Source organism: Podarcis tiliguerta (genome assembly GCF_965153285.1).
Source record: "Podarcis tiliguerta genome assembly, chromosome: 1".
NCBI lineage: Eukaryota > Metazoa > Chordata > Lepidosauria > Squamata > Lacertidae > Podarcis > Podarcis tiliguerta.
In genome coordinates this window covers 44,776,235-44,789,029 of record NC_139534.1, presented here as the reverse complement: position 1 = coordinate 44,789,029, position 12,795 = coordinate 44,776,235, and the positions used below count along the sequence as shown (strand labels likewise).

The window sequence follows — 12,795 nt, the reverse complement described above, 5'->3', positions numbered from 1 at the left end:
ATCATCCAGAGTTGACCCAGAAAGGGCAGGAACAAATTAATACTTTTAAATAGCTGACTGATCATGTTGACTTCAATACACCTTTGTCACACAACTTGGGGATGATAATTTATATTCAGAGGATGAAAGGAATAGAGAAGGTTGCTGTGAGTCATAATTTCAAGGCACTCGGCCAAATTCCTGGAACAGCCTCCCTTCTCTCAAGCTGCAAATCAAGTAGGCAGGAGCAGCTAGTTATACCTGTAGCTTCCCCAGTTCCCCAAATCCCATCCTTTCCTTGCAGAAGTGGAAAAGCTGTCTGGTTAATGGTCCATGACTTGTGTTCTTTCAAGAGGATTTCTGTAGGGATCAATGAAACGAGTTAATTTTCCTGCTTGGTTGACTTGAACAACTACATGAAGCAGAAAAGACTCTATAGACACCAGCTTGTTAAGAACAGAAGTCAACAGTGTTCACGAAGAAAATTGTTTTCATACTCATATGCTATGAAATAATTGCCTGCCACCTGATTGTTTGCTATGCCTTCCACTTGTAATTATGTTGGTTGGCTCACAGTCTTGCTAGCTGTCAGTTGTGACCACTTGCAAATGATTAACCATGCTGCTGTTCTTAAAAGTTTCTCTATGTAGAATACCTGGGTTCAAATCTCCACTCAGTCATGGAAGGTGTCTGAGTGACCTTGGGCAAGCCAAACTTTCTCAGCCTAAGCTACCAGAGAGCTTTTGTTGTGAGGGTGGGGGCTAAAAAAATGTAAACTGCCTTGATCTCCCTGAAGTAACAATGGGATAAAGTGTAATAAATAAACTAAAATAAATTAGCTAGCATCTGCTGGGCATGAGAAATAGTTTGTTTATTTTTGTTGGTTTGTTTTTAAAAGGCCAAACTGATCTGATTCTATGAAATTCGAAACCACATGTTCTCCCTGGCCACCTTTACTCAGCATATGAGGAGCTGCTGGTGCAGGCCTAAGTCCAACCAAAAGGCTATGGCAAGAGGCAAGAGAGGTGGTTTTACATGAGTCAGTGTTCAGTCAGGAAACATGTCAGAATGATCAGTGACTTCATGCAGAAAGCATGGATAGGCTCTTCTAAGGGTGGATTCCTCTCTTACACTTACACCCTAAAGGTAAACGAATGGGGTTTTAAGACTGATGTGCTCCTCCCAGTTTAATTCAGGGGTAGGTCAGCGTGCCTCTGCTGTCAGAAGTTTGGAAAAAGCTTTCTAAATAGACATTTCCAATTTTTGAAGAGAGCAATCTTAAAAGGCTATCCAGTTCCTACTGGTTTCGTGTCCTGGCAAACTGCTACTTTTTTGGTTAAAGATAAAGGTACCCCTGTCCGTTAGGTCCAGTCGTAAACGACTCTGGGGTTGCGTGCTCATCTCGCTTTACTGGCCGAGGGAGCCGGTGTTTGTCCACAGACGTGCTTTTGAATTGCTAGGTGGGCAGGAGCTGGGACTGAACAATGGGTGCTCACCCCGTTGCGGGGATTCGAACTGCTGACCTTCCGATCAGCAAGCCCTAGGCTCTGTAGTTTAGACCACAGCGCCACCCGCGTCCCTTTCTTTTTTGGTAGCAGTAATCAATTTGTTTGGTAGTGGTAACTTCCTTAAATTCACACAGCTCAGATTTTACCATGGAAGCGCAAGTAAATAATATACAGTGGTACCTCGGGTTAAGCACTTACTTCGTTCCGGAGGTCCGTTCTTAACCTGAAACTGTTCTTAACCTGAAGCACCACTTTAGCTAATGGGGCCTCCCGCTTCCACGCCGCTGAAGCATGATTTCTGTTCTCATCCTGAAGCAAAGTTCTTAACCCGAGGTAATATTTCTGGGTTAGCGGAGTCTGTAACCTGAAGCGTATGTAACCTGAAGCATATGTAACCCGAGGTACCACTGTACTGTGTAGATTCTAATGTTATTTCATGAAGACCCAGGTAACTACTGACCAGTCAGTTTGATGTCGATGCCAGGAAAGGTCCTAGAACACATAATTAAGCACTTGGTCTGTGAGCACTTAGAAAAGGATGCTGTGATTACTAAGACCCAGCATTGGTTTCCCAAAAACAAGTCCTGCCAGACAAATCTGATTTCTTGTTAGATAGAGTTGCAAGCTTGGTGGATCAGGATAATGCCGTGGGCTGAACACGGTAACTGAAATGCGTGCAGAGGAGGGTGATCAAGAGTCTGAAAAGCAACCTTATGAGGAACAGCTGAGGAGCTGGGCATGTTTAGCTTGGAAAAGAGGTGACCGAGAGGAGATATGATAACCACCTTCAAATATCTAAAGGGCTGTCACATGGAAGATGGAGCAAGCTTGTTTTCTTCTGCTCTGGATGCTTGGACCAGTGGCTTCAGGTTTAAAAAAAAAAAAAGAGATTCTGACTAAACATCAGGAAGAACTTTCTGACGTAAGAGCTGTTCAGCAATGAAACAGTCTTTTTCAGAGGGTGCTGGACTCTTCTTCCTTGGAGGTTTTTAAAACAGAGGTTGGATGGATGTTGGATGCATTGCAGGAAGTTGACCTAGATGACCTTTGGGGTCCCTTCCAACTCTACGATTCTAAGTTTCACTGCATCCTTGTTATTCTTTCTCCCTATAGGGAGGCATGCATTAAATACATTTCAGTCCAGAGTAAGGTCATGTGTAAAATTTTAGGGTGCCTATTTTTTCTTGCAGCATATCAGAACACTAAAGAAGCATTGTTTGATAAATACTTGAGTATAAAATTTGTCTAGGAGCACATCCTTGTAATTTCCAAAATTGCTCTTCACTTCTGTAAGAAAACTAAGGTGGTGCAAGACTTGGAGTATGCAGGAGGATCCTATTATTGGTTATGTAATAAACCGCTCTCATGACTCATTGGTGTAAGTCAGTATGACCCAGTGTCATTTTTAATACCTAGTAGCTCGATGGTTTCTATACAGGTCATTCCTAGCATACTACTCAGGACTCTTCATTTGAAGATGCCAGGGCCTCATATAGGCAGCATATGTTACACTACAGACCTGAGGTCTGTTTCCTTACCAGTCCATAGAACAGGTTCAGTTTCTGATATTTTTGCTCTATAAGACTCACTTTTTCCCTCCTAAAAAGTAAGGGGAAATGTGTGTGCATCTTATGGAGCGAATGCAAGCTGCGCAGCTATCCCAGAAGCCAGAACAGCAAGAGGGATTGCTGCTTTCACTGCGCAGCGATCCCTCTTGCTGTTCTGGCTTCTGAGATTCAGAATATTTTTTTTCTTGTTTTCCTCCTCCAAAAACTAGGTGCGTCTTGTGGTCTGGTGTGTCTTATAGAGCGAAAAATACGGTACGTTTTTGCAGCTAAAAATATGTTTGCCAGCAGAAATTGGTTCAATGAAAGATAATTGCTTTTGCCTTTCTTGGGTGCTTAAACCCTAGATCTGGGATTTTGGTGGGATAGGCAAGCTAATTTTTTTTAAGGAGTTCTCCTAATAAGGCATTGATTGTTTTAATTGGCAGAATTCCATTTTTCAATCAGAGTAAATAATAGTTATATGATGGTACTATAAGTTGATTAGTTCATGTTGCTCCAAGCTTTCTTACTTAAATAAGAGACCTCTCTAAAATGCATGGTCAATGAAACCACTGTAAGATGAGCAGTATGAGTTTCTGTGAAGGTTTGCTAGGTGTGGTGTTGTTTTTTTTAATTCATGTTAATCTCATAATCACAATTTCTCTAATCGGCTGGGAAGGCAAATTCTTGCACACTAATGTTTTGATAGTAAAATTTCTTCCTGGCCTAGACAGCCTGGATGAAATAAACAAAACATTAGAATTAAAACAAGCTTTCTGTTCCTTTCTGGATCTAAGTAATAACAGGTTTGCAAACTGCCACTTTGTATTTAGTCTGTTTCTGTTTGAGGTGTGTTTATGGTCCATTTTGGAGGTTTGAAGTTTCTTGCTCATCCTTGAAGCAGGCAGACAGGTTGCGACTTAAACTTGTGAGTGGCATCAAGGTAAAAATGGAGATGGCTTCTCTGTCTTTCTTTCTTACTCGGAGTAAGGTATGTAGTCCTAAATTAATTATGCACAAAAATCCACACCTTTTGATGAAGCCTTTAAATCAATTGGGTCTGCAGCTAAGAACCAGTTTCCATAACATTTACAAGAACAAGTAACCATAGGTAAATATCACCTTGTGGCATTACCCTGTTGTCAGTCAATCAAAAAGGGCTGCTGTAGAGCTGTGGCTTTAGAGAGCAGAGCCATCCTGAAATACAGGACATGTGAGGTTTTTCCTTGCGATCTAGTGGTATATGAGCACACAAAGTTGAAAGTCCTTTAGTGACTGCCAGCATGGCCAGTGGTCAGGGATACTGGTAGTAGTAGTCTAGCATCCCATCTGAAGTGCACCATTTTGGCTGTCCCTCATTGTAAAGGTAAAGGTAAAGGGACCCCTGACCATTAGGTCCAGTCACGGACAACTCTGGGGTTGCGGCGCTCATCTTGCTTTGCTGGCCGAGGAAGCTGGTGTACAGCTTCCGGGTCATGTGGCCAGCATGACTAAGCCACTTCTGGCAAACCAGAGCAGTGCACAGAAATGCTGTTTACCTTCCCGCCGGAGCGGTGCCTATTTATCTACTTGCACTTTGACATGCTTTCGAACTGCTAGGTTGGCAGGAGCTGGGACCGAGCAACGGGAGCTCACCCCATCATGGGGATTCGAACTGCCGACCTTCAGATCGGCAAGCCCTAGGCTCTGTGGTTTACCCACAGCGCCACCCGCGTGCCTTTGTCCCTCATAACAGGTTGTTCCAGTTCTCCAAAATATATCACAATGCTTTAATTGCATAACCCTCTCAATCCCAAAGGTTCCATGTGGGACAGAATCGTGTGTGTGTGTGTGTGTGTGTAATATACATTGCTATTGAAACCCTAGCCAGTTTTTATATTTCTCAAATATTTGGTTAAAAAAACCACATTGATGGCTACTACTGAACATGGAAACATATTCAAAATACACTTGGCATATTTTGAGTCCTAAAAAAAAGTCAATATGAAATTGTAAATGCAAGGTTGATTTTTTGGAACAATTGCTTGACTACGTAGAAGCTTCATAAACTGGTAGCTTTGCAAAGAAACTTACTTGTTTAAACTTAGGAGAGGGATGTGCTTGATGACTTTATTGCCCATCAATTAATGCACAGTTGGAATGTTGGATCAAACATATACATGCTGTGGACCTTTTAGCATGTCATTTGGAGTTTTGTACAGAAATAATACGGTGTGGCATGTAAAATGTTCTTCCAGTTAGCAGTGCTTGTTCACTCAACACAGGGCTCCAGTCCGGATGCAACAAAGCTTCATTGTACAGAGATGTCAATATGGCACCTTCCCAGGCATTCAAGCCCCCACATATATGTTGGTATTTTTATAAACTAATTCAGCAACTCCTAATGTAATTGGCTGATCCAAGTGCCAGGACAGAGGACAGTTGGGTCTGTTCCAAAATACAACACTAGTTTACTGGGGGAGGTATTGCTGAAACTTGGGGTACCAAATGTTATTAACTCTGTAGTGAGCACACAGTACAGAGCAAAATTTAGCAAAATTAGAATGGTTGGTAGTGGAATAAGACAAGCTTGTATCCTGCATATATCTTCAGAATGTTAGATCAACCAGTCTGACCTTGGAATCTGCTGACAAACAGCATTCTGATAATAGTTTGCGTTATTCACCCGCCTCCAAATCATGTGGCTTCCGTGAATGGAAAATGTCCAAAGCATATCGTACATAAGATAGTGGAGTGGAAGCATTTTCAGTGGTTGCTTATCTCTTGTCAGTTTAATGCTACTTAATATGAATGCATAGGCTGAAAATATCAGTAGCAGTGAAAAGCCAGTGCCAGCTGTTTTTACAGATAGGCAACTCTGAAGTGTTAAGTTGACTTAGCCCCCCCCCCCCCCCAACTTGGCCAGAAAAAGCAAACTTCCCTTGGTGAATGTATGGACAGACATCCAACTGACCATAATGGACTCTTCATGATTTTGGCAGGAGAAGTAACAGTACTGAGGATTTGTGAAGTCCTCTGTATGGAGAAAAGATTCCTTATATTCATACCTGACAAACAGACCAGCCAATAAAATAGATTTAGACTGTTCCATAAGTACAGATCAGGAAGGGATGGTGAACACCCGTGGAAAGGGAAATGAGTACATTTAGTGTCCACTTAGCTTAGACTTAACTGTGTGTTCTCTTCTAATTTTAAACATAGCACTCTCCTTCTGATTTAATATTTATATCAACAAAATTAGCTTCCATTTCCAGAAAGAACTGTCTAACATAATACCCTGTCTTGCTTAGCATTTTTATTATTTTGTTCTGGCAGATTCCTATTCAGCATCCTCTAATGAAAATGGAGGGAAATCTGAATCGGTGGCCAATTTGCAGCCTCATTCATCCATCAATTCCATCCAGAGCTCCCCTGGTCCAAAGCGCTCTACCAACACACTGAAGAAATGGCTAACCAGTCCAGTACGCCGATTGAATAGTGGAAAGGCAGACAGTAACATCAAGAAGCAGAAGAAAGTGCGCGAAGGAAGGAAAAGCTTTGACCTGGGATCCCCTAAGCCTGGAGACGAGACCACGCCTCAGGGAGACAGTGCAGATGAGGTATGGACATAGTTTGATACCTTTTTTTAAAGAATGCTGACTTGAGCATAAAGCTTCCTTTTGTTTGATTCTTCACATTGTTTTGGAATAAGTTTTGAAATAACTGTAGAAAAGCATCCATCCTTGTATCAAAACTGGGAAAGCCCTATATCCTCACTATAAAGAGGATTCTTGTATCACCCCATCCAGACTAGTTACTCCCTAGGCCTCAGCCTTTATGTTTGTTGGCTCCTTACTTCCAAAGCTTGGGCTTGCCTACTGTCCACCATCTTTGCTGTGTGATGTAAAATAACACCATGGATCATGAAGGGAACCAGAGCTCTTGCATTTTTATTTTCCATCACATTTTTCCTGGTCATTTTGCATAGATTTGTTATCTTCCTTTTGCAGCTGCAGATATGGATGCATTTATGGGTATTTTATGACTGCTCTAATAGCTGCTCAAAGCATTTTAAATTATTCTATTGGAGCTGCGTTTAAGGTGTTGGCATGCCAATAGTGAGAGTGATGCAGGAATGCTATAAATCAATAAATAGAACTAGGTTGCTGGAAGGAGCTAGTGTGCTCATTCAGATATATGCCCAGGAATATAGCAGGGTCAAAAAACAAGAGGTTTTTTTTCATGCCTGACAGCCAGATCCAGTTCAGTAAGGAACTTGAGAACTGGTTAGCAGAACATTTGCTATTTTAATAATAATAATAATAATAATAATAATAATAATAATAATAATACATTTTATTTATATCCCGCCCTCCCCAGCCGAAGCCAGGCTCAGGGCGGCTAACAACAATAATCAAACAATCAAATAATCCAACATTCTAAAAACATTTCATTATAAAAATTAATTAAAATCAAATTAATGGCAACCGTTAAGCAAAATTTAAGCAGCTTGGTGGTCTTTCCTGATCAAATTTGAAGTCCTAATGCTGCAGTGAATGATTTATTGTAGATCCTCTTGCCCCTTTAAAGGAAATTAATAATGTTTTATGTAGATGCTAATATGGGGGTTAGAGGACTGCATTGGACTCCCTTATGTAGGGAATTCCCTTTCTACTTCACTAGGCATCAGAGGGGACAGGCTAGATAAATATTCTTTTTATATCTGTCACAACAACCCATTCCTCTGTCTGGATTGGATTTGGTCCGATTATGGAATTCCAACACCATAAAAATATTATGGGAGGGACTCTCTCATTCTATCCAACTTTGCCTGTTCATAATGAAATTTCCCTTGCTTTCAGAAGAGCAAGAAAGGTTGGGGCGAAGATGAGCCAGATGAAGAATCTCATACACCACTCCCTCCTCCTATGAAGATTTTTGATAATGATCCCACACAAGATGACATGGTAGGACTCGGGTCTTTTTTTCATTTTTTTTTCTCAGAATAACTTTGTGTTGTTGTTTTTTAAAAAAACCTCCTAGAATCCAAGGAACCAGGCATGGTGTTTCAGTAGGGTACTATATATTGAAATTTGTTATTTTACACCCTCACTTTGTATCCAGAAGGAATGGCACTGAGCAATCCGTCTTCAAGGCCATTGTTGCAATGCTCAAGGATATTTTCCCTTTCCTTTCCCTCCTGTCATAATCAGAATATTTGTGACTTAGTCTGCTTACCTTTGTAGCTTGATTTTTTTACTTATTTTGCATTTCATGCCTTTTCTGTAGAGCAGTTGTTACATTCAGAAGAAAGCTTTCTATGTGAACTTGCCTGCTGAGGAATTTCTGGACCTTGTGGGTGCTTCTGGGGTGTATTATAATACGAGTGTTTGATTCAGATGGGGCCCCTTCCAGCTCTACAATTCTATGATTCTATTATCTGTTTCGCCTCACCATTTCTTTACATGAACTGAGAGTTAGTGCTAAAACGTACCCAATACTTGCCCTGCAATACACTGCTGCAAAGAAAGATTTGTCAGTGGGCAGGCAAGCTTTCTTCCAGGGAAGCCTGCCTACTGTTACCAGTATTCTGACTGAGAAATTCTTGATATACTTCCAAGGAACTTCTGGGTTTCCCAGAATACTTCTTAAAACCACTGTGGTACAGCAACAGCCATACATGTGGTATTCTGGCATGATGCTGGTGTTGTCTCCACCTGTGTTGCAGCGAAATTGGGCAAGAAGGTGATTTGGGCAATAACTTCTAATGGTGCAGTGTGTGGTGCACTTTGTGCCCAAGGTTTGAAAAACTTCATCATGGGACTGGATATATGAGTCATAATGTTGCCAGCAGGGGCCTCTGAAGTAGATATGCAGTAGTAGACTGAGTGTTCCACAGTCAATATCGTTTCAGTATGATGCAAACAGCAGATTCTCTCTTAAAGTTCACCCAATATATATATAGTTCAGGTCACCCTATCTCAAAAAAATACTGTAGGGCTGGAAAGATGCAGGAAGGGGGAACCAAAATGATGCCGCTGGGGTGCAGCTGGAAGAGGGGCAATAAAATCTGGGGGTTTAAAGTATAGAGAGAGAGAAATGAAGTGAGCACAGGATGACATCTTATACTTGATGTGGAAAACGTGGATGCAGAGTATCTTTCTATTAATATTAGAACCCTTGGTTATCCAATGGAACTGATTAACAAGAGATTTGACGCAAACAAAATAGTACCTGTAAAGACATAATATAATTAGTTTATGAAATTCAGTGTCATGGTGTGACAAAAGACACTGGCTTAGATAGCTTTAAAGGGGAATACATATGAATTCATATTTATGGGGCCATATTCAGCTGAATTGTTGTACTAGCAGAAGCCAGCACAACAATTCCCGCCAGTGCCAAGGGACTTACGGTATGTCCTAGAACAGTGTGCAAGGGGAGGAGGAGGGATATTTTTGTTAGGCAAGCAGAAGTGCTTGTGCTGATGGAGTGATCTCCTTAGCACTATGTGGAATGCAACTCATGGGGAATAATCAAGGATGACTATTCATGATGTCCATATGCAGCCTTCAGTTGCAAAGGCAGTATGTCACTGAGTACCAGCTGCTTATGGTGTTGCCAAAGGCCTACTGTGAAAAGCAGGACACTGAATTAGAGCTTTGATCTGATCCAGCAGGGCTCTTAAGTGCATATACCCATGTGAATGAATGCTTGTAGTGATAAAGTACAGGTGGACCTCCACTTGCTAAGCCATGTACCCGAGCAACTTCCATTGTGATCTGGGAGGTTATTAAGAACAACAATGTGATCCCTCACAAGGGCAAGATGTGCTTGTTGACGTGACTAGTGATGGTTCATTGAAATCATTTTTCAAAGAATGTAGGCTGGGCCAATTCTGGGTGAAAGTTTTTGCTGATTATAAGAAGTTTGGTGAAAAAGCTTTGAAACATCTATTTCCCTTCTGTTCCACATATCTTTGCAGATACATGCATAGAAATTGGCTTGATATTGAATAAGATTTGAGAATGAAAGTAGGAAATATTGAACCAGATGTGGAAGGGATTGTTCGGGACAAAAAGATGCCCATCACATTTAGGTTTAGTGTGTATTTAACATTTTGTTGGGAGCCAGATGGGGTAACCCAGCCAGATGGGTAGCATATAAAATGTAGGCGTATAAATTAGGTTTAGTAGCTGCTAGACATGTCATAATTTGTTCACTTGTACTATAATAAAATTAAATTTGTCTCCCCCACCCAAAACTAAATCTTTGTCATTTCAGTGTGGTAAAAACGGTTTTTAGTATACCTAAAATCCATTACTTATTAGGGGCTACCCCACATTTTCTTCAAAAAAATTGCTTTGCACAGATAACTACCATAGAGTTATCAATACTTTCAAAAGTAGGGGGTCTGTGGCTTGTCTTCTAAAAAATAGGGGGTCCTCAGTAATTAGCTAATTGGGAACCACCACCATAGACCGTTGCTCTGTGAAGAGAGGGCTTGCTGATCATTGGGAGTCCTTCATTTCCCATCAGTGTAGTCAAGCTGTTTTTAATTGTGGCAAGGTGTGACAGCCCTAAAAGAGTCATGGACAGGTCTTGGGCTTTAAATGTTATTTCATGCTTGATAGTGTGACCTTGTAGTTATGAGAGCATTCTGCAGTCCCGGCATTATCTTGATTTGTTCATTGGAACACAGAGTGCTCAGTTTTCTGGATGTACTAGAGTGGTAAAAAGTGCCTTGCTATAGATTACCGTATATTTGCAGCTTGTTGGAGAGTGGTGTAGTCATTGGCATGTTGGTTTGGAGTCAAACTACTCATAGTATGAGTGGTTTCCCAAGGTTTTCCCCTCCCACCAAAGCAGCTGCAATAAACTTTTATCTGGCTTAATAGGGGGAGGGGGGACTATGAGAAGTTGAAAGGGGAAATGCTTATCTGTTTTCCTGAAGGCCATTTTTTAAAATAGATCTCTCCTCCTCACCCTACAAAAAAACATTGTTTTGCCTTGTAGGGGGAAATGTATGCATGCCTGTCTTTTCTTCCTTAAAGCAAATAGCAATTGGGTGAGGTAATTTTGATGAGACAAATGCCCCACAGGGAAGATGATAAGTGTCTCCCCCCCCCCCCTGACATGAACCACAGCTATTCTGGTTGTAAACAAAACCACTTTGGCCATATTGAGACTCAAAGCATCACATGAATTTTAACTCTAAGCATTGAGGCTGAAATCCACATGGGTTGGAGGGAACCCTTAAACTGTAGTCTAGTCACTTTGTCATATAACTTTTGAAGAAAGCAGTCTTGAGTATCTCCCATAACCAGAAGATAGAAAAGTGAATGATGTGGTTACACTTCTCTTGAAGGGAAATACAGTAAAATGGTATACACGAGGAGGATTAAATCTCCAGAGTGAAGAAGAGCCTTTTACTGTGTTTCCTCCCTTAAATACATTTCCAGTAACCTGTATTATTCATTTCTTTTTAAGCTGAGATATCAGGCAGTCATATGGATTTTCTGAAATATATTGAGTTGGAAAATTTTCCGAAAATGTTTAGATCACTCTGGAAAATGATCTCATTTAGCAAGTTATTTTGCTTGTATTTGGTAAACAAAGCTTAAAACTTTTGAAACTGCCAGACTTATCCAGTATTACATTTACAACTGGTATCCATTCATTGCTAACGAGTTTAAGAAATGGAAATGTTTATGTGGAAGAACAGCACTGGAACATTTTTCCACCTCACGTCACTGAGATTGGTTGCCATAAGGTAACTCCTCTGTTCTGTATTTTGAAGTAACCTTTATGGTTACTTGGAATTCTGTTCTCACCGACTTTAATTTGAGTTGCTGATTGGCTCTAAGTGAATGATAAGGTATCAGAGGAGAATGACAAGATGTCTACTGTAGGTATTCTTAGGGATAAAGCGACTAGAGTGATACATCACTCAGCAGCAGTTCCTAAGGAGCCTTCAGCTGTCAGTGCTGGCTGACTTTCAGACAATAGTCTGCTTTATTGAGATAGCTACCTGCCTGATATTTACTGTCACTTCTCGGAGTTCAATTTAGCAACACTTACTAATTTCACTAGGTTTTTCTTGGTGCTTGATTGCCTTTACTCTTCTCCCCTCTGCAACACCTGTGAAGTTGATTAAACTTTGTTAATCCTAGTAGTTTACTTTTAAAGCTCCATCTGCCCTTATAGAATTCAGGTGGCAAATATGCAAGTTGTATGCAATCTCCAGACTATGTATATTTCTGTACTACTTCTGTAGTTTTCCCACATAGTCAAAACTGGACAGTACCAGGGCCTAGAGTAGTCGAGGTCAAAGGAATCCATGGCTATGCCACATTTGGTCCAGAATTATTTTGATTGGTGTCCAGTACTCTAGGATTGGGCATATTAACTATATCTGCCTCCTCATTTAGCTATAGTACAGTTGGCGAATTTCTATGCCTTTGAAGGAACAGCAATGGCCTGGGCATTTGCATCCACCATATGCGAACAACTTCTGTCTTCACTCAAGGTCCAGTTCTGCTGAAGAACTGGCAGGATGAGTCTTTTCTGTCGGCCTCATTCCTCACATCCCAAAGGAAATGACATGGGGAGGTGTTCTTGGGCGTTCTTCTCGCTTCAGAGTATTATGCACCTTGCTTTAAAAACAACAGCCTGCCACCACCCAAAATCTAGTCTTCAGGATAGGTGGAAAAGATTGCAAACCTAGTAAGAATGTATTTTAAAGCTGTTTTAAGATTTGGAGGATCTCTCTGTACTGCTTC

The 12,795-nt window shown here is 41.0% G+C and overlaps 1 protein-coding gene across 26 annotated transcripts in view; it reads left to right on the top strand.

The window, feature by feature from the left end:
- The window catches only part of KALRN (kalirin RhoGEF kinase), a 492,139-nt gene that overhangs the window by 436,195 nt on the left and 43,149 nt on the right, over window positions 1-12,795 (top strand). For 19 of the 26 annotated variants that reach the window (XM_083404304.1, XM_083404302.1, XM_083404294.1 and 16 more), the window contains 2 exons: window positions 6,350-6,633; window positions 7,876-7,980. In XM_083404304.1, coding sequence (XP_083260430.1) covers window positions 6,350-6,633; window positions 7,876-7,980 — 389 coding nt within the window. The remainder of the gene's footprint in view (window positions 1-6,349; window positions 6,634-7,875; window positions 7,981-12,795) is intronic. The other 7 variants (XM_083404303.1, XM_083404306.1, XM_083404308.1 and 4 more) reach the window with 1 other exon arrangement.